Here is a 25,492-nt window from a genome sequence, read left to right as displayed (position 1 = left end):
CTCTAAACCCTCTGGCAGCAGTGAAGGCAGAGATCCTGTGTTGCTATTTCAACAGCATCAACACTTTAGAACTGTCAGTGTCAGAAAAGTTATTGGTTCCAAGAACAGGTAAATGACCAATATTTCCCAACCAAAGTGTTCAGATGAAGAATGAAGAAAATGGGACTAAACATTACTTTCAAATGGGAAAAATTAGCAAAGTTTTAATAAATCCAATTACTGTTACATGGATCATAACTGTATTATAGTTGAAACAAGTTTTTAAAAGGGATTAGAAAATGAGATTCAGGAATATCCACCTAATAGATGACAATGAGGTTAGTCAGAGAATCATGACAATAGATAATATAATTTGAATGAAAATGTTGGGGCCAACAAAGACCAACTTCTTACCAAATTCATCAGAATATAGCTAAGGCACTATAAATGTGTTAGTTATATTATTCCTTTATTAAATAAATATTAAACTTTTTTGAGTGTGAGGCACCATTAGGCTCTGGCAATACAAAGATAATTAATGTATGAAAATAGTGATCAGGTGGAAATACAGAAAGGAAAAAAAAAATTGTAATTCAATGTCCTAATTGGCATACCTAAGAAACTTTTAACACATTAACTCTCAGATGTCTATTTTAAGGCTTAAAATACCTTGGAATTGATGAAGCAATACAGTTTATAGAAACCAAGTGACACCCAGGACCTCAAAGATGAGCTAAGAGAAGGAAGAGCTTTTTTTGTTTTTATTACAAAAGTAAAAACACAAAAGTGAGTGACAGACTGTAAGATTTTATTCACAAACAGTATGATCATAGTTGTAGAAAATCCTAAAGAATCTACATAAATGTGCTACTAGAACTATTAGGTATATTTAGCAAGGTCCCAGGAGACAAGATCACTATTAAAAGCAATTTTATTTCTACATATTAGTCACAGACATTTCTGAAAAAATTAAAGAAGACCTAAATAAATGGAGACATATCCCATGTTCATGGGTTGGAAAACTCAAGACTATTAAGATATGAGTTCTCTCTAAAATGATCTATAGATTCAGTGCAATCCCATTCAAAACACCAACAGGCATTTTTGCAGGAATTGACTAGCTAATTCTAAAATGTATGTCATACAGAGTGAAGTAAGTCAGAAAGAGAAAGACAAATACCGTATGCTAACAATATATATGGAATTTAAGAAAAAAAAATGTTATGAAGAACCTAGGGGTAAGATAGGAATAAAGACACAGACCTACTAGAGAATGGACTTGAAGATATGGGGAGGGGGAAGGTTAAGCTGTAACAAAGCGAGAGAGAAGCATGGACATAGATACACTACCAAACGTAAGGTAGATAGCTAGTGGGAAGCAGCCGCATAGCACAGGGAGATCAGCTCAGTGCTTTGTGATCGCCTGGAGGGGTGGGATAGCGAGGGTGGGAGAGAGGGAGACGCAAGAGGGAAGAGATATGGGAACATATGTATATGTATAACTGATTCACTTTGTTATAAAACAGAAACTAACGCACCATTGTAAAGCAATTATACTCCAATAAAGATGTTAAAAATAAAATAAAATAAAATGTATGTGGAAATGTAAAGTCCTAGGATGGTAAAAAGTGTTTTTTTTTTTTTTTCAAAGGAGAGCAAAGGAGAAGGACTACCTGATTTCATGACTGCAATAAAAAGTGCAGTACAATAAAGCTACAACAACCAGTGCAGTATAGTGTGGGTCAGAGCAGACATATAAATCAATAAAATAGTCTAGAAATAGACCCTCATGTATATGGTCAAAGATGCCAGGTAAGTCAGTGGGGAAAGATTAGTCTTTTAACGATGTTGGAATAATGAGATATCCTTATGGAAATAAAATGAACCTCAATCTTTACCTCACACTGTATGCAAAAGCAAATTTGAAATAGATCATAGACTTAAATGTAAAAGCTAAAACTATAAATCTTTTAGAACAAAACATAGGAAAAATCTTCACAGTTTGAGGTAGGCAAAAATTTCTTAGACACATAAAGCACTAACCATAAAAAATTTTGATAAATTAGACGTCATCAGAATTAATATCTTCTGGTCTTCAATAGAAGCCATTAATAAAATGAAAAGGCAAGTTACAGTCTGGAAGAAAATATTTGTAAAACACATATGTCACGAAAGACTTTTATCCAGAATATATAAAGAACTCTTAAAACTCAATAAGAATACAAAGATCCCACTTTAAAAGTGAGGAAGAGATTTGAATAGACACTTCAGAATGAAGATAAATGAAGATATATGAATGGCACAAGAAAAGATGCTCAATAAAATTAGTCAGCAGAAAAATACAAATTGAAATCCCCACACACTTACAAAAATAGTTAAAATTAAAAATATTAACAATAACAAGTATAGACAAAGATGTGGAGCAATTGAAACCCATACATTATTTGTAGGAGTGAAAAAACGTTTCTTTCAGAAAACAGTTTACTGGTCTCTTAAAAAGTTAAAACACACTTTTTATATGATTCAGGAATTCTACCACATTTAGGTGTTTCCCAAGAGAAGTAAAAATATATGTTAACAAAAAGACTTGGATCAAAATGTTCATGACAGCTTTATTTGTAATAGTCCCAAATTGTCAACAACCCAAATGTCCATCAACAGGCTAATAAACCAAACTCTGGTATATCTGTACAATGCAAAATTACTTGACATTAAAAAGGAACAAAAGACTGATATACACAAGACCATGAATAGATCTCAAAAATATTATGCTTAGTGAAAGAAGACAGACACAAAAGAATACCTTCTATATTATTCCACGTACATGAAATTCTAGGATAGGCAAAACTAATCTGTAGTGACAAGAAGCAGATCAGTGTTTACATCCAGCCAGGGGTGGGGAGGGGTATATCGACTGTAAAGAGGCACATGGGGGCTTCTCTGGTGGTGCAGGGGACCCGGGTTCGTGCCCCGGTCCGGGAAGATCCCACATACTGCGGAGCGGCTAGGCCCGTGAGCCATGGCCGCTGAGCTTGCACGTCTGGAGCCTGTGCTCCGCAACGGGAGAGGCCACAACAGTAAGAGGCCCGCGTACCGAACAAAAAAAAAAAAAAAAAAAAAAAAAAAGAGGCACATGGGCACAAGTGAGCAAAAGTGGGGAGAAGAAGATGGAGAAAATGCAAGAGCCCTTGAAAACCTGGCAGCTCCTGGAAGCACTAGGCTGCTTGGAGCTGCCTGGCCCAGGACTTCTCTACACAATAGATGAAGGATGGATAGGATCATTTGAACTATTCACCAAATTACCAAACCATTCCCCAAACTAAATATATTTTAGGCAGACTTAAAAAAGAAAGATCATGGTGTAGAGGATGGTAGTGAGATTAATGAGAACCACAATCACTTCCTTTTCCTGCTTTGAGTCATCTGAGCTCTGCAGCTACTGTTCTCCTGTTCAACTTCCCCTCCTTTCCAAGGACTTTAGTGATTCCCATCTGACGTTAAAGGTTTTCCTAGCCCACACTAGCCAGAAAGAATCCCAGAGTATTGGAGGCTTACTATTGGAAGGTCCTGTAGAGGTCTTTTTGATCCCAATGGCAAGACTGGGAATCAGAGAGGGAAGTGACCTGTCCAGGATCACCTGGTTAGTTACTAGCAGAGACTGAGCTTTTATACCTCAGTAGCCTGGGTAAACGGGAGGGGAGTGGGTTTTTGTGTAAATGTCTCCACCACTTATTCTATCAGATATAGATTCAGTTAGGCTAATAAGGAAACACCCAGGGTCACCACATTTTACAACTCTAGCGGTCACCAGTCAGAGTAATATATATACTGGACTGTGTAACACAACAGTCCAGGTAAACGCCACTTAGGAAGAATGAAGATCGCCATCTGTTTACATGTTTACTTTTAGGTTTTTAGGAAGAAAATCTGATTCAACTAATCTATATTAACAGGAAAGAGAAATAACATTATTGAGCTGCTAAGTGGTGCTAAGTACTGCACTAGATTTTGCTATATGCTAGTTCATTGAATTCTAACCATACACCTGCCAGGTAGCTATTATTATCCTCATTTGATAAATAAATAAGCTGAGTTTCAGAGAGGCTATATGTCTAACTCACATTGCTATTAATGGTAAAGCTGTGAATTGAATCTGAATCTATCTGATATCCAAACTCCAGCTCTTTCCATAAGATCATGGCAGGGATTTAGGAGTCTTCTTTAAAATGTTCTACTCCTACTCTGCATAAGACAGGCACTGGGAGGGGAAAGGTACAAGGAGAGTTTGTATGCTTATCTTAACAGTTTTCAGGATACTAGGACTGAGCGGCCTTTTCTCAGAAAAGGAAAGACGTCTTACTTTGGGTAGGATTGATGAGCCTACAGAGGAGCATCAAAGAAGCTTCCTGCATGACCCAATTCCATGTTTTTGCTTTCCAACTGCTTCCAGAATTGCCTACTTTCTTTAAATATGATATTCATTACAGTTACTTGAAATAAATCATTTATGTCTGATTAAACAACACTGTGGAGTACTGAATATTATCCAATTGTATAAACATGTGCCAGGTTTTCATAGTGTGTTTCTTGTGCAATGTGATAATCCACTGACACTTTTTAAAATCTAGAAGAAAATGAGGTAAAAACACTGCTGTTTGTGGGGGAGGGGAGTTAAAATGGAGCTTAAAAAAGATTAATTTTGCCTATTTATTTACTTTTAAATTTTGCTCCTGTTATACTGTTTATTGCGTCTATTGGACATTCTGACACTATCCAAAGCAAACAGCCCTGGTTAGATGATCCCGAATAATCCATGGATTATTAAAGAAGAGAGAATCTCTCAATCCTAATACACAACATATCCCACAGAAACCCCTGGATTTGTCTGTGAGTAACTTCCTTCTCTGTTATGGTATCAGAGTTTATTGTTTGTTTTGCTTTTTTTTTTTCTGGTAAAATATTGGGTTATAATCTTTAAGATCCCTATACATCAACAGGTTTTCCAAGTGTCATATTTCTTCATATTACCATTCATGGCTTCCTACTTCTATTAAGTAGCCAAACACAAATTTTTATTTTAAAAGGCAATTAGACCAGGTATGGGACCTGATATTGTCCTTGTTTTACAGCATTTATTCTGAGTTCTTTATCTTGACATTTTACTGAATCCCCCTTGGCCCATCAGAAGTCACCCTACAATCCAGACACACATTTACATTTATGTGAATAGATAGATAGTAAATGATACAAGCTCAGCACTTCCCTCTCTGAATTCCTCATGCCTTACTGACGGAAGAGAAACAGTTATAATAATAGGCACAGTTGGGGAAATATCAGAGTGGTTAGAAATAAAAGACAGATAATAGGGTTGGGGGGATAAGAGGAGAGACATGAAACAAATACACAATGACACCCAAAGGGACACATGGGGACAGACTGAAGGAAAAGCAAAGACACACAGACAGGAATTTCCCTCTTTCCTTCCCTCCTCGCCTTCTCCTGAGTCTCCAAGGTTTCCTTGGGTTCTTCCCATACCTCTTTCCCTCCTCCCAGTCCTTTTGGTACCTACTTGATGTGCTCTGTGCGTCCAGACCCCTCAATGGTCTTGGCTCCCCACCGTTGTTCTTTCTCAGAGATGTCATTCTACAAAAGACAACACTCAGCAATAAGTGATGGCAAGAAATGTGCCAGGCTGAGAGAGGCCACACAGCTGACACACATAACCCCCACGTCCCCTGCATTAGCTGCTTCCGGCACTCAGGGACTTTACTCAGACTCCTCTCTGTGCTTATCCCACCCAGGCCCCCATGTTAAAATTAAGCTGGTGAGCTCTGAAACCTCCCTTTCTACTCTGCATCCCTCAAACTTTCTTCTTTAGGTCTCCTACAACTTCCGAATTCCCCCAAATTATACATGTTCAGCTCAAATCCTGGCTCACACGCCAAAGGACACCCAGTTAACCTGTTCCCTCAGCATAGCCTGCCATAGCCTGTCAATCACAATGTCAAACTCCTCCGCACCCGTCTCCTTCCATCCTCAGCACAGGCTATCATGCAGGCCCCACTCATGACAGCAAACTGTCCTGCCAGGCAGTCCCACCATGAGGGCTATCCCAGTCCCAGACTTTTTCTAAGCCCCCTCAAGGGTTACAGAGTGGCCCACACGCCTGCCCACTGCCCTTCATTGTCCAAGGAAAGCTATTTCCACACTCACCACAAAGTCAGGGTCTGTGTCCCAATCATCACCCTGGGTCTCCACGGAAACAGATACATCATGACCTACTACAGACTTCCACATCTGAGGGTGACAGAAAATGGGATTGATTAGGTGAAAAAATCAAGAAGAGGGAAAACAAGAACGCTGAAGTCAATGATATAGCAGCCAACGTTTCAGGCTATTTTTTTCTTAGAAGAAAATAGAATCTGAGGCAAAGCAGATGGAAGTTTTAGGAAAGCACTTTTTCTCAGTTAGAGGAAGGGGGATGTGGATTTATTTAAGACAAACTAATGTGGCCTGGGCTCATTAGTCTGGACTGAAGTCATCATGAATGTAGGTAATACTAAATAACCTGGGTGTCAAATGGCTGAGATCCTTCACTTGTGTCAAGAGGCCAGCCAGCTAGTGGCTTGAAGAGGTAATCAATGAGGATTGCTAGAACATCCCTGGAATTACAGCAACATTTCACTCAGGTATCTACATATAACTTCTTTCATAGTTCTTGAGATATATATTTGTCCAGCTCTTGATAATGTGAACATCTACACTCCTCTACAACCTGCTAAACGCCGTTGAGGATTTTTCCAACCTCCACTCAATACTGGCCACTGCACAGCTGTGTGTCAGTAGGGGCACTCAGCTGAAATTCCTCAACTGAACAATGCATGGGGAAGCATTATTTGCTAAGAATAATTCATTTATTGTTCAATTTTTAAAAACAGTTTAATTATACTTTGAAAGTAGATAACTGGTTCAAAAAAGAGCATGTAATAAGCCCCTTGTTTTGAACATTAAGAATTATTTGACTTTTATTAACTAAATAAATGTTAGAGAAATATTTAGAGAACACTGCTTTGAGGGGGTGTCAAATTGTTATTCCACTAGGGCATCCCCAGTGTTTCTGCTGGCCCTGCCAGTCCTGTGTGAGGAGCTGCACAGGTGCTCTGCATCTGTGGGATCCTGGATCTTGGTGTGGAGAGGAAACAACAGACAATGCCCATCTGTTCTGGTGCTGAGACTTCTTGACCCTGGTACCACTTGCTGGCTGGCAACTCCCTGCCCACCCTTCCCTGCTCAGACTCCTTCCCCACACTGTTTACTGTCTTTTAAACAAGCCCATCTTAAAACCACTCCTAAGACCCTCCAGTCTCTCCAGAGGTGCTCAGATTCTCCAATTCTCCTTTCCACTTGAAAACTCCATCCTTCTCCAGCTCTTTGAAAAACCCCTTGGAAACCAGTCCAAGGGAAATCTGGGGGTAGATTGGTTAACAAGATGCAAAGAGGACACTGGGGAAGTACGGACCGAGTCAGCTGCACTGTGCGATGAGTCACTGCCAAGAGCAGCTCTGCCTTCCCCTGTGGGGCAACAGTAATGCATGGTGGGGGGCACATTGATAAGACCTATGGTCCTGGCTCCTGGGCTGCTCTGCAACAAAAGTTCACACAGAAAACTGGAAAAGAGAAGTTTCTGAAATATTCATGAGCAATAAGGAAGCAGTGAGGACCGATAGTCCTGTCCTCTTTCTTGCTGTTCCTCCCAGGTCTCAGGTTGACTCTCCCATAAGCCTGCCATCCTCATGTATTTTTGAAACAGAGGGAAGGGTTTCTGACACAGAGACAATTTAGTATGCTTGAGCTACTGGCCGGAAATACGGAAGCCAAGAGGTACTATCTAGAGGTGGGAGACCAGAGAATAAGTCGGTGAGGCCTGGTGGCCAGGATATCAGGCACAATCGAGGGCCTCTTCTTAAGGCTGCCTGAGTAAAGTACACGGACAGAGAGTCAGATCATCCAGCTCTGTGGGAATATGGGTTAGGGAGTCAAAGTAGAGAGGGTATGTACTTATTTGCCAGGTACCAGGTTAGGCAATTTACAAATATTAACTTAAATAATTTGGTAAATCACTGAACTTCTCTGATACTGTTTCTCCCAAGGGAAAATAAATGGAGAGGTTAACCTCGCTAATTCATCAAGTCCCCTCCATTTCTGACATTCTGGGATCCTATGACCCTACAATCAGAGAAACTAGCCCTAATCGAACCGCCACACCTTCATCTGGCACTTGGTTCTCAGCACTGGTGTACATTAGCTACCACTACTTCCTGATCTGTTGCAATGTCTCCTGTGGGTTTTGTCTCTCTGCTAGACCATAAGCTCTCCAGGGGCAGAGACTGTCTCATCTCCAGTGGTCCTCCTCCCAGCTCAGTGCCTAGGACCATCGGGCCTTAGAGAGGATTGTAGATTGTGGGCAGAAACCAGGGGTCCTGGGTGGCTGCTGGATCGCGTTCCCTGGGCTCCAGCATCTCCCTTCTGCTTCCATCCCCAGATGCTTGTTATCCACAAGACCTCACACCCAGGCCGGCCTTCTGGCCATGAAAGGTTAGCAGCTTACTAGCAGGGACTTCACAGCTCAGCAAGGACGAAAAGTCAGGCAGAGTCCTCTCACTTCAACTCTTGTCCTATGCTCCCCAACTTTCCCACTGCCCGGAGTACCCACCTTTAACCGCGCAAGCGTTTGCTCTAGGCTCTCGGCTCCTCAGGTAGACACTCGGCTCCTCTCTAGCTCCTGCCACTTCAGAGCAAGAAACTCTGAGCTGCTGCTTCAGTTCCGTATTCAGGTTTTCTGTCATTTCCTGCTACCCTGTCTTCACAGCTACTTCCTGAAGTTTGAGTCAGTTCCTTCTGCTGAGGCATTGAAATAAATAAGGATTAAATGCTCTGTGCTTACTCTTTTGCAAGGCTTTGAGGGTTCCAGAGGTCATAAAAAAGTGCTGCTCTTACTCTCAGAGTCTATAATCTGGTCAGGGGAGCAAAACGTTCAACTAGAAAGCACATAGAAGAATGCTGTACAACACTATTTGTGTCCCAAATAGGTGGGCAATTGTATCTGTTTATATTGAAGAAATTTAGAGAATTTGGTATGGGCTGAAGGAATCAAGAAAGGTTTAATGGAAAAAATGATTTTTATGTGGTTTTGAAAGATAAGATTTAAAAAGAAAGTCACTTCCACATTACGCACAGTACTAAAAACTGGGGTTTGCATACAGTAGATGTTCAAATAAACATTGATCAATCAAATGATGGAAGGGCATAACTCATAGGGGAAAGGCAAGACATGGAGGGAGGAAAGTTCAGAGATTGTTAAGGGGGCAGTGAGGAGTGTGAGCTAATTCAGAAAGATTTGGTCCCAGGTAGTAGGAAGAAGTCTGAAAAAGCTAAGTGGTACCAGATGATGAAAGGTCTTTGTGGTATTCTGTTATTACTGTTCTGTAAGATTTGCTGCCCCTCCCTTCACTCTTGAAGTCAGACTTGCTCAGGTGACTTTGTTTTGACCAGTGAAATGTAAGAAGTGAAACATCAAGTGAGACTCGAAGTGAGACTTCAAGACCAGCTCAAGCTTTGCTATGCTCCTGTGTCCACTGCTTACCAAGTGTGAATGAAAAAAATGTTGCCTATCATTATCAGTAAATAAAGGATGCTGCAGCTATCAAGCCACGGGTGATGCCTGAGGGGACTCAGGATGGGAAAGAACAGGACACTGGCCCTAGATAGCTAAGGTGCATATCAATGAGCCCAGACTCTTACCTCCTCCCATACACAGAAAATTAACTTGAGATATCTGTTTTTCTTTCATTAACAGTAATCTTTTGAAGTTCCGACTATCTGGTCTTTGCAAAAACTCCTATATATCCTGGCTCCTCCCTTACCTCTTCAGAGCAGTCCCTCAGAGCATCTGAGAGGCTGCATCCTGGGTTTAAGTCCTCAGTTTTGTCTGCCAAATAAAACATAATTCTCAACTTTTAGGTTGTGCATTTTTTTCGCAGTAGACACAAGGCAACCTGCAACTCTCCAGAGTGGCTCCTCTGGCAGCCTAGGTCCCTGAGTGAGAGGGTCCCCAACTAAGAATTACAATACAAGTAGAGCTCCATCCATTGTGTGAGGGACTTGGAGTCTTTGACTAAAAAATAATCCTAAAAACTAATTACTGTTTTAGCTACTGAGAATTTGGGGGTGTTTGTTACTGTATCTGACCAAGCCTCTCCTAATCTTGATTGACATGGAGTCCTGACCTCATTTGCTCAGTTGTGGGCTCCCCAATGGATTCAAACAGATAATGGATGAAATTTGTCCAAGATACAGAGGAGGGGATTTCTGCATTAGGAACGTAAGACTTTAGTCACTTCCAAATCTAAGGATTCTACGCCTAGCATGGAGATCAACTGATTATTTCTCCTACTTCATAACCTATTTATTATGGCAGCACCAAAATTATTTTAAGGAAGAGTAAATTTGTAGAAGGAAAAAAAATCTTTTAGAACATTTTGAGTCCTAATTTTGGGTCAAAAATAGAAATGATCAGACCAGATATTGTGACACACCATCCAGATACAGATGTTTAGAGAAATCATAGAATTTAATCATAGATGACAAGAAAGCCCATCTTGGATAACAAGACGTGATACATACATACAATCGAATACTACTCAGCCATAAAAAAGAATGAAGTAATGCCATTTGCAGCAACATGGATGGACATAGAGATTATCATACTAAGTGAAGTAAGTGAGAAAGAGAAAGCCAAATACCATATGATATCACTTATATGTGGAATCTAAAATATGACACAAATGAACTTATCTACGAAACAGAGACAGACTCACAGACATAAAGGCCAGACTTGTGGCTGCCAAGGGGGTGGGGGGGGAGAGGGATGGGAGTTTGGGATTAGAAGATACAAACTATTATATAAAGAATGGATAAACAAAAAGTTCCTACTGTATAGCAGAGAACTATATTCAATATCCCGTGATAAACCACAATGGAAAAGAATATGAAAAATATGTATAACTGAATCACTTAGCTGTACAGCAGAAATTAACACAACATTGTAAATCAACTACACTTCAATAAAATTAAATTAAAAAACAATCAAGGGCTTCCCTGGTGGCGTAGTGGTTGAGAGTCCACCTGCCAATGCAGGGGACACAAGTTCGTGCCCCGGTCCGGGAAGATCCCACATGCCGCGGAGCGGCTGGGTCCGTGAGCCATGGCCGCTGAGCCTGCGCGTCTGGAGCCTGTGCTCCACAACGGGAGGGCCCAGAACAGTGAGAGGCCCGCGTACCGCAAAAACAAACAAACAAACAATCAAGTGCACCTCTCCTTAGCAAATGTCCCAAGTTCACTCTTTTGTGGTTTTTTTTGGCCGCAACGTGTGGCATGTGGGATCTTAGTTCCCTGACCAGGGATCGAACCCGTGCCCCCTGCATTGGGAACACAAGTCTTAACAGCTGGACTGCCAGGGAAGTCCCCCAAGTTCACTCTTGATGAGAGGCAGTGAGACAATAGCAAGCATGGGCCTTAAAGCCAGATAGACGTGGTTCAATTTACTTATTGTACCTTGAGAAAGTGAGCTAGCGTTTCTCAAGCAGTGACTTGATGTAAACACATCATAATGCCCATCCTGCTTTTCCCCTATGAGACTTCCCTTCCCGCACTCCTACCCAGAGGGATCCCTAGGGACAAAATGTTTTCAATATGCACCAGACAGTTCTCCCAGGCCCAGGCAAAAACCTGCATGAATCTCATGCCCTAAGGCCCAGCTTGTTTGGTTCAGTATTAGGATGGAATTTCCTCACTCTGCTTCACCACCCTGGGGTCTAGCAGCTAAGGCTAGAAGGACGCAAGCAGCCGGACGCTGGCCAGTGAGAATGAAGCCTGGATATGCAGAGCTTTCTACTCCTATGGTAATTCCTGGCTACTCCATCCCTACTTCCTCTATGTACCTTCCTCTCCTCAGCATGCACACACATATATGTAAGCACCTGTGTATACATGCATTTACACGCCACCACAGTATTTCATTCTGAAAATAATTTTATTATTTTACAGTTGTTCAGGAAAGTTCCTGGGTTGCTGTGACCATGATTTGGCCACCACAGAACAAAGGATTAGAGCGGATCAGTCTGTCCACCAGTTTTCTCTCCTCTCTGGGTGGTGAGAGCAGGCAGGGAACATGTGCAAAATGAGAAAATAACCAACGGGTAAGGGTTGGAGAAAGGAGAGCTGGGGAATAGGCACAAACGGAATTCAAACCCGGCTGTCATTCTCAGGCTTGGATTTAAATATTTTGTCTTCTCTATAATCTCCCTCCATTTTCCTCAGCTCTCTGTTACCGCAGAAGGCAGATGACGACGCAATGAGAAACTGGAATAACTGTCACCAACAGCAAAGCAGCTTCGTACTTCAAGCAGCTAGGAGTGGTTGTCACAGCAGTCAGACCTCCCTGGCTGGGAGTCAGTGCCTCACCTAGGACTGGTTCCTAGGGTACTGTCTTAGGGTCCACATTCGAGGCTTATTCAGATAACACACAAATGACAAAAATTGAATCCCACTGTCCATAGCCAGTTCCTCTTGCCTTTCAGTGAAAGGAAAGGCACAGGCCACTTAATACCTTAGTACACATGTGATGAAGGGATAAGTAGTGGGATCCTCACCTTACAGTCCAGGACCATGACTCTCACTCCACTTATGCCTGAACAGCCAGGGAAAGCGATGCCGTCCTCCCCTGTGATCCAACAGCTAAAACCCCTGGGGAGTTCTTCTATTCTGGCTCTATTTTGCCAGAGACCTAATTAGATATCCTATGAGATAATGTTCCCCAGAACATTCCCCCTGCCATTGTTTATGGCAGGTTCACCTTCCCTCTGAAGCAGGACAAAATATAAGGTACATGAGACAAAGAAAGTATCAATCAAAATGATATTGGACTTCTGATTATTAGGTTTATTGGAACCGTCCTCCTGGCTGAAAGACATTCCTCAGCATCTTTCATAGGACCATAAAAGATCAGGGCCCTGCAAAATCTGAACAAATATTGGGCTCAATAACCAACGGTGGGGCCTCCTCAGATTTTGCAGAAGAGTCAGGTCCTGGACAGTAGAAGAAAGCAGACTCACTGGTCCCTGCAGCTCTAACCTGTGCTCATATCCACCTCTTTTTGCAGGCACTTTCTGTGGAGAGTTGGAGAGAGGACCTGTAAGTGGGAAGATTGTTCCATTGGAATTGATGGTTTTGATGCTAGAGGTGAGGGAATTCCAAGTTCTGAGGGGAGTGATCCAAAAGGTGAGAACTAGGTTTATAGATGGCCTGTGAAACATAGAACAAGTAGGACATGAACCATCAGAAAGTAGATGGCTGCCAGCAGTGGCACCCGTGTCCGGGAATGACAGAGCGAACGCAGGACCCGCTTCCATCCAGCACCACTCCGGGTCTGAAAGGAAAATTTGAAAGTCAGAGAGTTTTGCCCTATAGAGATCTGTCCCTTTCCCTTCTCCAACCACTGTAGAAAAGAGGTAACCTGAGAGAAAGCCCCTCGGGGCCAACGACTTGGCAGCTTCCACTAGTTTCTTCCAACCTTCCATATCCTTCCAGTCTCAGGCCCACATTCCTCCTCCTTGACCCCTTGCCCTCAACACAGCCAGCCCTGTCTGAGAGTACAGTACCCTCTCTTTATCCTTCTCCCTTCTTACCCTTCGACAACTGTTGCTTGTAAGATCTATTAACAGTGCCTGCTCCTGGGAGCCACAGGAGCCAATGATAGGAGACCGGGCAGAGTCCCATTCGCCATGCTCCAACCTGTGTTGAGAAAAAAAAGAGGCATTGGTCCACGGCATGAGAAGCTGATGGCCTTCTTGTCATGTGATGCAGGGTAAGGGACTTGCAGCAAGGGCTGCTCCCACGGCCCCACCCCCATGCAAGGAGTGTAAGGGCAGACAGATTTCTTTCAGCAGCAGTAGAGATGGTAATAATTACCAGGAATTGACTGCCTACTGTGGATCAGATGCTGGATCACATGCTTTACATACATCTAATCCTCAGGTTTGAGGTTGGTGCTATTATCTTCAAAGTAAGGCTTAAGGAGGTAAAAGTACTTTTCCACGGTGGCACAGCTAGTGAGATGTAGAGCTAGAATTCAAAACCCAGGTGTGTCTCTAAACCTCTGCTACACCATACCTGACTCAGAGAAGCTCATTAATTTTTTTTCCATTTATTAAAAGCTAATAGGCAAAAGCATCCAAGAAAGATTTTTGTGGGGTTCTTACAATTAAACTGAACTGGCAGCCTCTACTGCTTTCTGCTTCATTTTTTGCTGATTTGCTTATTTATTTAATACTGGAACTTCTCCATTTAGTGAAGAAGCTGCCTTTATCCACTCAATGGTTTCTCACAAAAATGAGAAATGTATCAAGGGGCTGTGAGTAAACATAGCGCACACTTGATCAAGCATTTGCCTAGAGGGATGCACGTTTTAATCGTGGTGGGGAGGATGGAACTCTACTCCTGATGTTTCCTCCATGTGAAGGTATGTCCATTAGCCTAAAACTCCTGGACTTTCTTGGCAGGGCCCACACTTTTCTCCAGGAGAGAAGGAACACTTTAATCTGATTTGTGAGCCTGGAAAGAGAAACTGAACATGCCCAGCCTAGCTCCATCCTGCCTGTTCTCCTCACGAGAGCCAGGCTGGCTGAACAGGACCCCTTCTGTGTCTGTTCCTCCATAAGATAAGCTTTTCAGGGGCAGCCTTGATGCGGACAGAATGGTCTGGTACCATGTAGGTCAGTCTGTCACCTTCTGCAGGCTAGGGTGAGGAAGGAGGAGATGTTTATAAGTATTGGTGAGCTGCTTTTAAATGGCAAGTCTGCTGAGTTCCACAAGCACTGCAGAGTGCGTATGAGGTGCTAACACGACAACGGCAGCGCCAGGCCTGGGAGGCAGCGCTTGATTAGCTGCCTCAATTTCCATTCTGCATCAGGGCCAAAGAGGGAATTGCGGAGGGGCTGAGCTTGGATTAACGTGGCTTGTCTTGATCCTACCCTCACTACAGCACCCATCTGTAGTGAGAATTAGAATTAGATCCTAATTATTCCCAAGTCTGGCCACTGAAATGCACATGAGTATGATCAGAAAGGGTCAGAAGTGAACAGAGGCTGTGTCCCTCAGCCCTTTACCGCCTGATCTGCTCCTCGGCCATGGAGAGGGCAGCCTCAGCAGCCACTTTTTGGTCACGTTCTTCTTCCAGCAGCTTCCTCAATTCATTCATCTCCTGTTTAGTGTTGCACAGCTGCTGCTGGGCTTCAGAAAAGCTTCAGGACAAAAGGAGAACAACAGCATCACTAGATGCAGGACATAGTTGCTGACACAAGGGATCCGAAGTCTTCATAAGGTTATAAAGCATGAAAATTTATAGAAAACTGTACAAACACAAAGAATATTTTAAAAGCATACCTGTCAAGAGATGTAGGAAAATCTCTTAAAGCTGTAGGAAATGCTTTAAGAGATTTTAGGGACTGACTGAATAGCTTTCATTTGAACACCATAACATTAGTAAGGTGTGTGTGGGGCAGGGGGGTTGCTGTATAAACTATTCACACACAATTTGTTATTAGAATTGTCACTTTTAATCCTCACATTAATTCTGTGAGGCCAGTAAGATAAGAAGGCATAGTAAATCCATACAATGGACTCCTGTTCTAACTCGATGACCACCCAATTTCTGCAGACACAGCACACGCTCCGGGGTTGAGAACTCCTCCCCAACCTTAGCTGTGGCTCCCTCAGTTCTTCAGGATCACCCTTCCTGTGAGCTCCATTCTTTTCCTGGGGAGCTCCTGGAGCAACATCTATATTCAGTGGTCCCTAGAAGAAGAATAAGTTTAGTAATTCAGTGATGAAAGCAGTTAAGAAACTGTGCTTAGGCAAACTGAGAACTCACTTAGGCATTGGAGAGAAAGAGAAATGTGGAGAGGAATACCTCCGTTATCACTCTCTTTAGGTACAGATTTAGAAGTGAGAATCTTTTGTTCTAATAGATTAATCTCCTACATAAAACTCTTTATTAGATTTTCCTTCAGATTCTCATTCTTGAATCTCTCCTCTTAAGGGGCTTCCCTGGTGGCGCAGTGGTTGAGAGTCCGCCTGCCGATGCAGGGGACACGGGTTCGTGCCCCGGTCCGGGAAGATCCCACATGCCGTGGAGCGGCTGGGCCCGTGAGCCATGGCCGCTGAGCCTGCGTGTCCGGAGCCTGTGCTCCGCAACGGAAGAGGCCACAGCAGTGAGAGACCCACGTACCCCCCAAAAAAAAAAAAAAAAAAAAAAGTTTAAAGGCTTACCACTGAAATCTGCTTTCTTCTAGTGGAGGTTCATGTACATTCCAGAAGCTACTCTGCTCCTTCCCTTATTCAACAACTCCTCCCCAACCCCTCCTCTTCCTTCCATGTCCTATTCACCTCCACCCTAACTCTCAGTCTCCTCCAACTTCAACAACCTCTCCTCTCCACTGCTGTCAACAGCTCTGCCTATTTTGTTTCTCAGGTCCAAATCTTCCTACAGCTGTCTTATTACTTAAAGCAAAAGGCCTTCCAAAAGCCTCAGTCATCACTGTTTCCCACTCACTTTTTTTTTTTTTTCCCCACTCACTTTTTGATTTCTCTCTCACCACCTCTCTCATCTTTTTCCTTCTAATCCATTCACTCTTTTTAAAAACTAATTTATTTATTTATTTATTTTTGGCTGCGTTGGGTCTTTGTTGCTGCACGCGGGCTTTCTCCAGTTGTGGCGAGCAGGGGCTACTCTTCGTTGCAGTGCACGGGCTTCTCATTGTGGTGGCTGCCCTTGTTGCGGAGCATGGGGTCTAGGCGCGCAGGCTTCAGTGGTTGGGGCTTGCGGGCTCCAGAGCACAGGCTCAGTAGCTGTGGTGCACGGGCTTAGGTGTTCCGCAGTATGTGGGATCTTCCCGGACCAGGGCTCAAACCCGTGTCCTCTGCATTGGCAGGCGCATTCTTAACCACTGCGCCACCAGGGAAGCCCCTACCGTTCACTCTTTAGTTTTTCCTGGACCTTATTCCTCCTCTCCTCTCCTCTCACTGTCTCCATCACACCTAATGAATCCTCAGCCTGAAGACATCAACCTCTTCGATGCTGTGCTTTACGCTTTATCATCTGCACTCAATTTCCCAACACTCTTCCCAGCCTCTCACCTTCTCACTCACCGCTTGCAGCTCTTGAACCTGCTTCTCCAGAACCGCACAGTGATTGAAAAGGTCGCTGTAGTGCTGCTGGTTCTCACGGAGACTCTGACTGGTGTCACAGAGCTGAATGGAAAGAGTATTTTTCTCTTCCAGCAGTTGAGAGAACTGAAATAGGAGAGAGGATGAGCACCAGCCCATAGGACTGTTTCACTAGTTTCACTACGAGCAGTGTGTAGGCAAACTGTCCTAAGTCTTAAGGATCAAATTTTTTTATGCAAGACCTTTCTTTCAATAATAGCAAAAATAGCACTGTGTTCCTCCAACATGAGAAAACTCAGAATTTTTCAACTGAGAAAGGAAAACAATTCTGGAAGAGTGGTAAAAACTTTACTTATGGTGCCTAGTACATTAACTGAATAACTAGGAGGCAGAAACCCAAAAGCAGTCTAACAGGATAGGCTAACCAAGGCCTGTAAAAGGAGAAAGGCAATAGCTTGGGTCCAAGTTGAGATTACTAATAAATGACTATAATCCTCAGAGCTCAATATGGCTGGAGACAGAGCTATCACCTAAAAATTCATACAATAATATTCCTGGGCAGATTCTTCAATGCTGTAGACAGTTACAAGCTACCGAGAAAGTAAAAATGATAACAGGTGGTAAGAGGGAGAAACAGAATAAATCCTACTATGCCTATGTATGTAAGAAACTATATTGGGAGCATCAACTCTCACAGGGGGAAGCATTTCAGTCACTCAAGTCAGGGCTCTCCTCTACTGCATGAGTAACAGGTAGTAATTCTGTCTTCCCTTGAATGTGTCCAGCAGCCCAAGCCATTTTTTACGTCAAAAACAGATATTTTTCTTTTTCATACTGAATAAAAAATTTACCTATTGTAGCTTCCACCCAATGACTTGAATTCGGTTTTCCTGGAACTATAATTCTAATTCCTCACTTGCAGGCTGTCAAATTTTAAGCTTTAGTTATGATTAACATCCAGATACATTAACAACCACAGAGATGTCTCTCTGAAGTACCTTTTTGTTGGATAACGTACATTATGTGAAAGGAAATTGGTGTACCTGGCTGCACATTCAGTCTTTTCTCAAGTATTCTCTTTTGTAAGTATTCTGGGTTAACGTTTGTGTAAAAAAGTTGAATCAACATTTACAGGAGAAAGGACAAACAGTTTTTTAGAGATACTCTGACTGGGAAGGACATTTAATGCATATGGAAAATTAGAACAAGAAATCCATGTGGTATAACAAAAATATTTGCATAGCCAGAATGAAAAACACAACAAATAACCTTACCTCTAAAGAACAATTTTCAGTTTACAAAGCACTTTCAAAAGTATTATCTTATTTGAGAGAGTTAGAGGAAGAACCACTATCTTCACTTACAAATGACAAAAAAGAGATGAGTGGTGACTTGTCCAATGTTATGTGGCTAAAAGATGGCAGGTCAGGACTCAAGTATGGTTCTTGATTCCAAGTCTGGAGCGCTATCTGCTTTCTGATGGTGTCCCATCTGAGAATTCAGCAAGGGAACTTAAGTAGGTTGTAGGGTTTTTCAGGGGTGGGAACAGTTAGTAAAGGAAAGAATATAAATGTTTAAGAAGCAATACTAATTGGAAAACAAAGGTAGCTGGGTACAATGACAACTACTGGGTTCTGAGACAGGGAGTAATATGGTCCTCTCCTAATATAGAAGAAAGTCAACTTTCCTGGCCACAGTAAGCAGCCCAAACCATACCAAGAAAAACCAAACAAATAAATGAAAAAACAACCCCCCCCCAATCACTCAGTGTTGAAAAAATCCAACACATTTTTCTTGGAAGATCTAGAGGAGAAAGGGTAGACCAGTAAAACTCACTGGAAGCAAAAATTCCCATAACTTAAGAAGTCTAACTGCTTTTAAGCCACCCTCATACAAACCACCTTTTGTAATGTCTGCACTGTTCTGTCTAGGACAGACGTAGATCCCTGTAGTTTAGGGGTTGGCAAACTATGAGCCAGGGCCTACTGCTTTTTTTTTTTTTTTTTTTTTTTTTTGGCTGTGTTGGGTCTTCATTGCTGCGCATGGGCTTTCACTAGTTATGACGAGTAGGAGCTACTCTTAGTTGCACTGCAAGGGCTTCTCATTGTGGTGGCTTCTCTTGTTGAGCAGCACGGGCTCTAGGTGCACAGGCTTCCATAGTTGTGGAGCGTGGGCTTAGTAGTTGCGGCATGAGGGCTCTAGGGCATGCAGGCTTCAGTAGTCATGGCATTTGGGCTCAGTAGTTGTGGCTCGCAGGCTCTAGAGCACAGGCTCAGTAGTTGTGGTGCATGGGCTTAGTTGCGCTGCGGCATGCGGGATCTTCCCAGACCAGGGATCGAACCCGTGTCCCCTGCAATGGCAGGCGGATTCTTAACCACTGCACCACCAGGGAAGTCCCTGCCTTTTCTTTGTAAATAAGGTTTTATTGGAACATAACCACCCCATTTGTTTACGTGTAATCTGTGGTTGCTTCCGTGCTACAACTGCAGAGCTGAGTAGTTGTAACAGAAATGGTATGGCCTACAGACCCAAAATATTTACTGAGTCTTTAAGAAAAAGTTTGCTGACCTCTGCTCTAACTCATAAGCTACTGTATTTCACCATATCTATACTTGTAAAAACAGAATAGTAGGGAATAGAGACTACAGGATACCAATAATCATTCCCCTCATGTTTTTAAGTTTTAAGTTTCATGTTTTAAGTTTGCATTACATACAAATATCCAACAATGCTAGCAGAGATACATATAAAATCTGAGCATCCATGGGAAGAATTAGGGCAGTGGCTTGGAGAGGAGACATTCTATGCTGACAGCCCATCTACTACCATCCCATGCTAGGACCTAAGAAGCAGTCCTCCTAGCTAGCTGGGACCCATTTAGAGTGAGGCTTTAATATCACCAATTAGCTCCATGAGGGGTCACTGTGTATCCTCAATACCTAATGTATGGCCAGGCTCATAGAAGGCAGATAACAGTTATTTGTTTTTGATGAATGATGAATAAGTGAACAACCAATTCTAGGGATGGAGATGCCTCCTTACAGCTGATTTCTAAAGGAAGAACTCTTTCTCACCCAGAATGAAAGTGATCTAATGCAGTGTTTCTCATACTTTAAGTGGTATGTGAAGTATATCTCAATAAAGCTGTTAAAGAAAACATAACTTTGATAATGACCCAGAACACAGTATTTAAATATAAGTAACTGAAACTAAAGTTTCTCAAAACAAATTATATTCTTTATTACATATTACATAATACATAGTTTCAATCTCTTTTACTTGTTTTATAAAAAAAAAACTATATGCACTATTTGTAATAGCTCAAAACTGAAAACCCCAAAAGTTCTTTAACAGCAGAATAGAGAAATTGTTATATGCCTACAATGTAATAAATACTACACAGCATGAGAACAGAAAAATCACAGTACACATAACAACATGGATGAATCTCACAAAATAAATGAAGCAAACAAAAGAGAAGATATGATCCATTTATACATAGTTCTAAGGTGGTGGTAGTGAATAGAAGACACAAGGGACTCCTGGGGTTCTGGTATGTTCTGATTTTTGATCTGGGTGCTGCTTATACAGGTGTCTTCACTTTCAGAAAATATACCATGATGCACTTGTGATTTGTGTGCTTTTCGGTGTTTTACTTCAGTAAAACATTTACATGAAAAATGTTTCAGTTGCTGTCCACGAAAATGACCTCATCATCTACTAATAGCCCTTAATTGCAGTTTAAAGTACTGTCCGGAAAAGACAAATGCCCAGAGTGATTCACAGTCTAATGTTCAGGAGGGCAAATATAACAAAGGTTGAGATGGAGTCTATTGAATAGTTTCTAGAAAGAGGAGGTGTTACAGAGCTATGAAGGGCAGAACTTTCTGGAAATAACTGACTAGGCTAGAAGAGGAACTGGGTAGGATCTGCTCTGGAGTCTCCCCACTGCCCCCCTAAAAACTCCCAGACAACCTCCCCAAAAAGGGTCTGCAATTTTACCAATTCATTTTGATCAACAAACCTACTTAAAAAAATGCAAATTTCTCTGCCAAAATTAATAGTGTTATCAGTCTCTGATACTTCAGTGTCAATTAGTTGAATTTAACAACATTTAGTAAGTACCTTCTACATAAACCAGGCACTGTGCTTTTCCATGTACATTATCATATTTACCTCAGTCTGACCTCCTCCTAACACATCAGGCAAATTACTTAATACCTCTGGGCCTTAGTTTCCTCATCTGTGATACAGCCTACTGATCTTTACCATTTTTGGATCACAGATCCCTTGGTGAATGCCTGAGTTCTTGTGATGAGAAATTTACACACACACACACACCATTCTGCATATATTTTTTGGATATTTATAGCCCTCCTCAAAGCTAATTTTTGGATTCCAGAGTCTCAATGATTACTTAAATCCCTTCCAGTGCTAACATACACTACCTAGCTGGCTTCCTCTGAAGAAGGCAGAACTAGAGGAGGTGCCACTAGAGAATACTTTGACTAGTCAGAGAGCAACAGGAGTATAATAATTCATAAGAGGGTGGTGGAAGGGAAGCAGATGAAGGAAGAAGCGAAGCCAGAGAATGGATGAGGGGAGAAGACAGAGATGTGAAGGCACCAAGAATAATCTTTTTTTATCTTACCTTGGCTTTTGCTCTAGGAACCATATGGCAAAGCAGCTCTTCCCTATAGAAAGAGGTCCTCTACTTCAGCATGCTTCCCTAGAGTGTCTAGAGTGGCAAGGCTGGGGTTTGGGAAAAAGCAAGCTGGCTTCTTTAATTCCGGAACATTAAATACACAATGAGGGAGCTTACAAATGGAGTGAAATGAAGAGCAGATCTCTCACCTCTGTCCCTGTTATCTAATCACACATGAAAATCCTCTTTCCTGAGACTTCCCTGTTACACACTATTGGGAAATACAGAGAAACTTGCTGGAGGATTTGTGGGGAGTTAACTCAATATTACTAACAAGTGATACAGATGGGGAGATGATGTTGGGGAGGAAGGCTCCCTTAAGGAGTTGGCTTTTTTATTCTTACTGAATGGGTTTCTCCAAATCGCTCCCAAGGACTCTCCAAGGGTGAGGAAAAGGAAATGGCCCTGTGTGCAGTGCTTTGGGGTAAGCAACCCAGGCTCTGAGAAAGGTAAAGCTTCTGTCCCCTAATACAGCTAGAGCCAGGCTTAACCAGATTTTACTTACCTTCTTGATTCTAGTCATGGAAACAAGAAATTGAACTCCAGCCTAGCAGGAAACACCTACCTTGCTGTTCAGTTGCTGAATTCTTAACTCCTTTTGGTGAATTTCCTTTAAGCTGTCATTGAGCTGAGTCCTAAGACGTTCTGTCTCATAAACTAGGTTTTGTGATCCATCTAGGGAAGCTGGTGTCTCTGGGGATGCCTGCCAGGATACAAACACTGATGAAATTCTCTCTTAACATTGTTCATGCTTAAATCCTTCCTTCCAGAAACCCTGCCCACCTCATAGGAAGTCATCAGGTGGTTTGCCTAATAGTGGCAGATGGGCACTTAGCTTGCAGGAAGCTGATGTTTCCTGGGTAGTGGTTATCTCTGAGTAGCAATCAGTGCTGAAATCACTCACCTGTCTTTGATACTGCATTTTGTGGGTCTCAGTCGGGGAGGAAGAAGATCTCAGTTCCCTCATAAGATTCTGCAGATGGCTGAGCTGCTGATCTTTATCTGCAATAGCCATAAGGTACTGCTCCTTCATCCTCCTCTCATGAATTTCCCAGGAACTCTTCTCCATCCTAGAAAACACATGAAATAGTCACAGGCAAAAATATACTTGTGAGACAAAGATGAATAATTGCATATTTAAAACAGTATTATGGGCTGTAGAGACGTAGTAAAGAAAATACATAACCAGAGAGAAATTTATGTTATAAACAGAACTATGCAGCAAGATGATGGAGTAGAACTTAAAAAAGAATTGCAACTGGCAGGATTGGGGAAGAAAAGCAGGCATTTGGTCTGAATCCTGAACAATGAGTCAGGCAGGTTTCCATAAAGGGAAAAGCATTCCAGGTTCAGGGAGCAAACAGAACAAAAGGCACAAGAATGAATATATATAGTGAGTTTTAGAATTGTTGTAGTAGTGTATAGAGTGGATAGGGCAGGAAATGAGGGTGAAGAGGAAAGAAGTCAGACCCTGTGGGGCATTGAACACCATGCTAAATAAAACTTACTCTAAGCAATGGGAAACCACTGTAATTCTTCAGAAAGGCGATGCCATGATGCAGTATACTATCAGGGTTATGAGAATGCAACTGTAGAGTCTGAAGGATCTGGGTTCAAATGCTGGCTCTATCATACACTAGGCATGAGACTCTGGGTAAAAGTAACAATCTCTCTGAGCCTCACTGGTAAAATGGAAATAAATGATCTATTCCTTAGGATTATTGTGAGGATTAAATGAGATACTTTATGTCATGTACCAAACACAGAGCCTGGCATATCACAATCACTCAACAAATATAAACTGCTGATATTTATTTATCCCCTGAATTTGACCAAGAGGGAAGCTTCTATTTGACCCCAGCTAATTTTCATAGTTCTATCAAAAACTGCCTCTCTGCCATATTCTTTAGTTCTACTTCTTTCTACACTATGATTGAAAAAAACCATTAGGATTGTAATCAAATTTCTGCAGCATCTGTTTACTTTGAATAGTACCCATGTCTCTAATTTTTCCTAAAAATATAAGATTTTATTTGAATTGCATCTGACTTTTTTGTTTCTCTCTAGAAGTAAGGTAAAATGGTCCTTTCTTTTCTAAAGGACATACACCAATTATGAAATAATCCTGCTATGTCAAGAGGTGACTTGGATTACAGTCAGATTTTTTTAAAAAGGCAGAGCTAAAACTTAGAAACTAAAATAAATTTTTATTACAAGGCCACTATATGGAAAAGGCACAGAAATTTTCTAAAACACTTTCTCCGATATTTGTCTGTGAAAAATGAGAGAGAATAAGAAAGGAGGAGTGTAAGACTGAGAATGTACAAGAAAGATCACAATTCTTCCATAAAGCTTTAAGCCGCCATTTTGTTTAGAAAGATGGACAAGTAGTTATGGTGTGGAGAGACCCTCAATGGAGAAGAGGCACTAAGGAACAAACCTGATTACTTAAGAGAACACAGCCATAAACGGGCTATACCTCACTTACCCCTTAAGTAAGAGAGCACAGGAACCAGAGCAGAATAAGCAAATCAGTAGCTACAAGTGGAAGAGAAATGTTACTGTATAAATCCAGGCTCTTCTCATAAGCCAAACCCAGTGCCATAGAAGTCTGAATGAGATGTTCCAGCTTTTTCATGTTTGAAAACCTCATTTCTCCCAAGTATTTCAAGAGCAAAAAACAGGGAATCTTAAAGATATTTGGCTAAAGAAACTGGTCCTAGAGTCAGTGAATCAAATCTGTGTCCTCATTTTCTTCTTCTAAAAGTGACGTTAAATGTCTTCCTTTCCTTCTCATAATTTACTCACATCCACTTGATATACAATTTTTCTTTTCTTCAAAACTTCTCAAATGTGGAAGGTAAAGGGAGAAAGGCTAAGAGAAAGGTGGAAAGGGAGAAAATGAGGGAGGAAAAAAATCAATAGGCCAGAAATCATTTTCTTTCTCCCTCTTTTTCTCTTCCCTTAAGGGTCAACTTTATAAGGAAAGTATCCTTTCAGAATGCCCTGTGAGGAAGTTTAAAGAGGAACAAGTGGCTGCAGAAAATAACCCTTTAGAGCCTTGCAGCCCTTCTTCCGTTTACACTAGCAACTGGACACAATATTTTTTTTAGTTCCAGGTGGTCTGGAGATAATATGGGAGATGTCAAGGTGATGTTCCCATGTGCTCCCAATCACCTTTGGGGGGCCCTAAATTCAGTGGTCAACATTAATGTGCATCTGAGGGAAGATGATCTCTTGATGGTGAATTGAGATTCTAACAGAATAAGCTAGGGCAGCTATTCCCTGGCGGAAAAAGGATGAGGTTAAAATGGAGCATCTTTCTTCTAGGGTTCAATTCCAGAAAGAAGAAACAGAAGCAATTTGTATTCCCAGAGAGCAAAAATTCAGTATTTTTACCTTCTCTGCAATCATCCTTTGATTAAAAAAATGTGCTCTTGTATTATCTGGGGAAGTTGCCAACTCCATGGAATAAGTTTAATATATTTTCACTTATAAAAAAGTCTGTAAAGATGTTGAATATGA

At 41.8% G+C, this 25,492-nt stretch overlaps 3 protein-coding genes across 10 annotated transcripts in view; 1 reads left to right on the top strand and 2 right to left on the bottom strand.

The window, feature by feature from the left end:
- Positions 1-8,843, bottom strand: part of HCLS1 (hematopoietic cell-specific Lyn substrate 1) — a 28,710-nt gene extending 19,867 nt beyond the window's left edge. The window contains exons 1-3 of the mRNA XM_004278545.4: positions 8,693-8,843; positions 6,193-6,276; positions 5,549-5,622 (exon numbers count right to left, since the gene is read on the bottom strand). Coding sequence (XP_004278593.1) covers positions 5,549-5,622; positions 6,193-6,276 — 158 coding nt within the window. The 5' untranslated portion in view covers positions 8,693-8,843. The remainder of the gene's footprint in view (positions 1-5,548; positions 5,623-6,192; positions 6,277-8,692) is intronic.
- The window catches only part of SLC15A2 (solute carrier family 15 member 2), a 779,020-nt gene that overhangs the window by 517,217 nt on the left and 236,311 nt on the right, over positions 1-25,492 (top strand). The gene's annotated exons all lie outside the window — the stretch shown is intronic.
- The window catches only part of GOLGB1 (golgin B1), a 93,929-nt gene continuing 79,025 nt past the window's right edge, over positions 10,589-25,492 (bottom strand). For 4 of the 8 annotated variants that reach the window (XM_033403328.2, XM_033403333.2, XM_033403334.2 and 1 more), the window contains 7 exons: positions 22,872-23,037; positions 22,533-22,670; positions 17,233-17,388; positions 15,794-15,891; positions 15,204-15,338; positions 13,725-13,830; positions 10,589-13,465 (listed from right to left, as the gene is read on the bottom strand). In XM_033403328.2, coding sequence (XP_033259219.1) covers positions 13,331-13,465; positions 13,725-13,830; positions 15,204-15,338; positions 15,794-15,891; positions 17,233-17,388; positions 22,533-22,670; positions 22,872-23,037 — 934 coding nt within the window. In that variant the 3' untranslated portion in view covers positions 10,589-13,330. Of the gene's footprint in view, positions 13,466-13,724; positions 13,831-15,203; positions 15,339-15,793; positions 15,892-17,232; positions 17,389-22,532; positions 22,671-22,871; positions 23,038-25,492 lie in introns of those variants that run through there. The other 4 variants (XM_033403329.2, XM_033403335.2, XM_033403337.2 and 1 more) reach the window with 3 other exon arrangements.

This window comes from Orcinus orca, chromosome 5 (assembly GCF_937001465.1).
Source record: "Orcinus orca chromosome 5, mOrcOrc1.1, whole genome shotgun sequence".
Taxonomy (NCBI): Eukaryota; Metazoa; Chordata; class Mammalia; order Artiodactyla; family Delphinidae; genus Orcinus; species Orcinus orca.
This window is presented reverse-complemented; position numbering and strand designations above follow the sequence as displayed.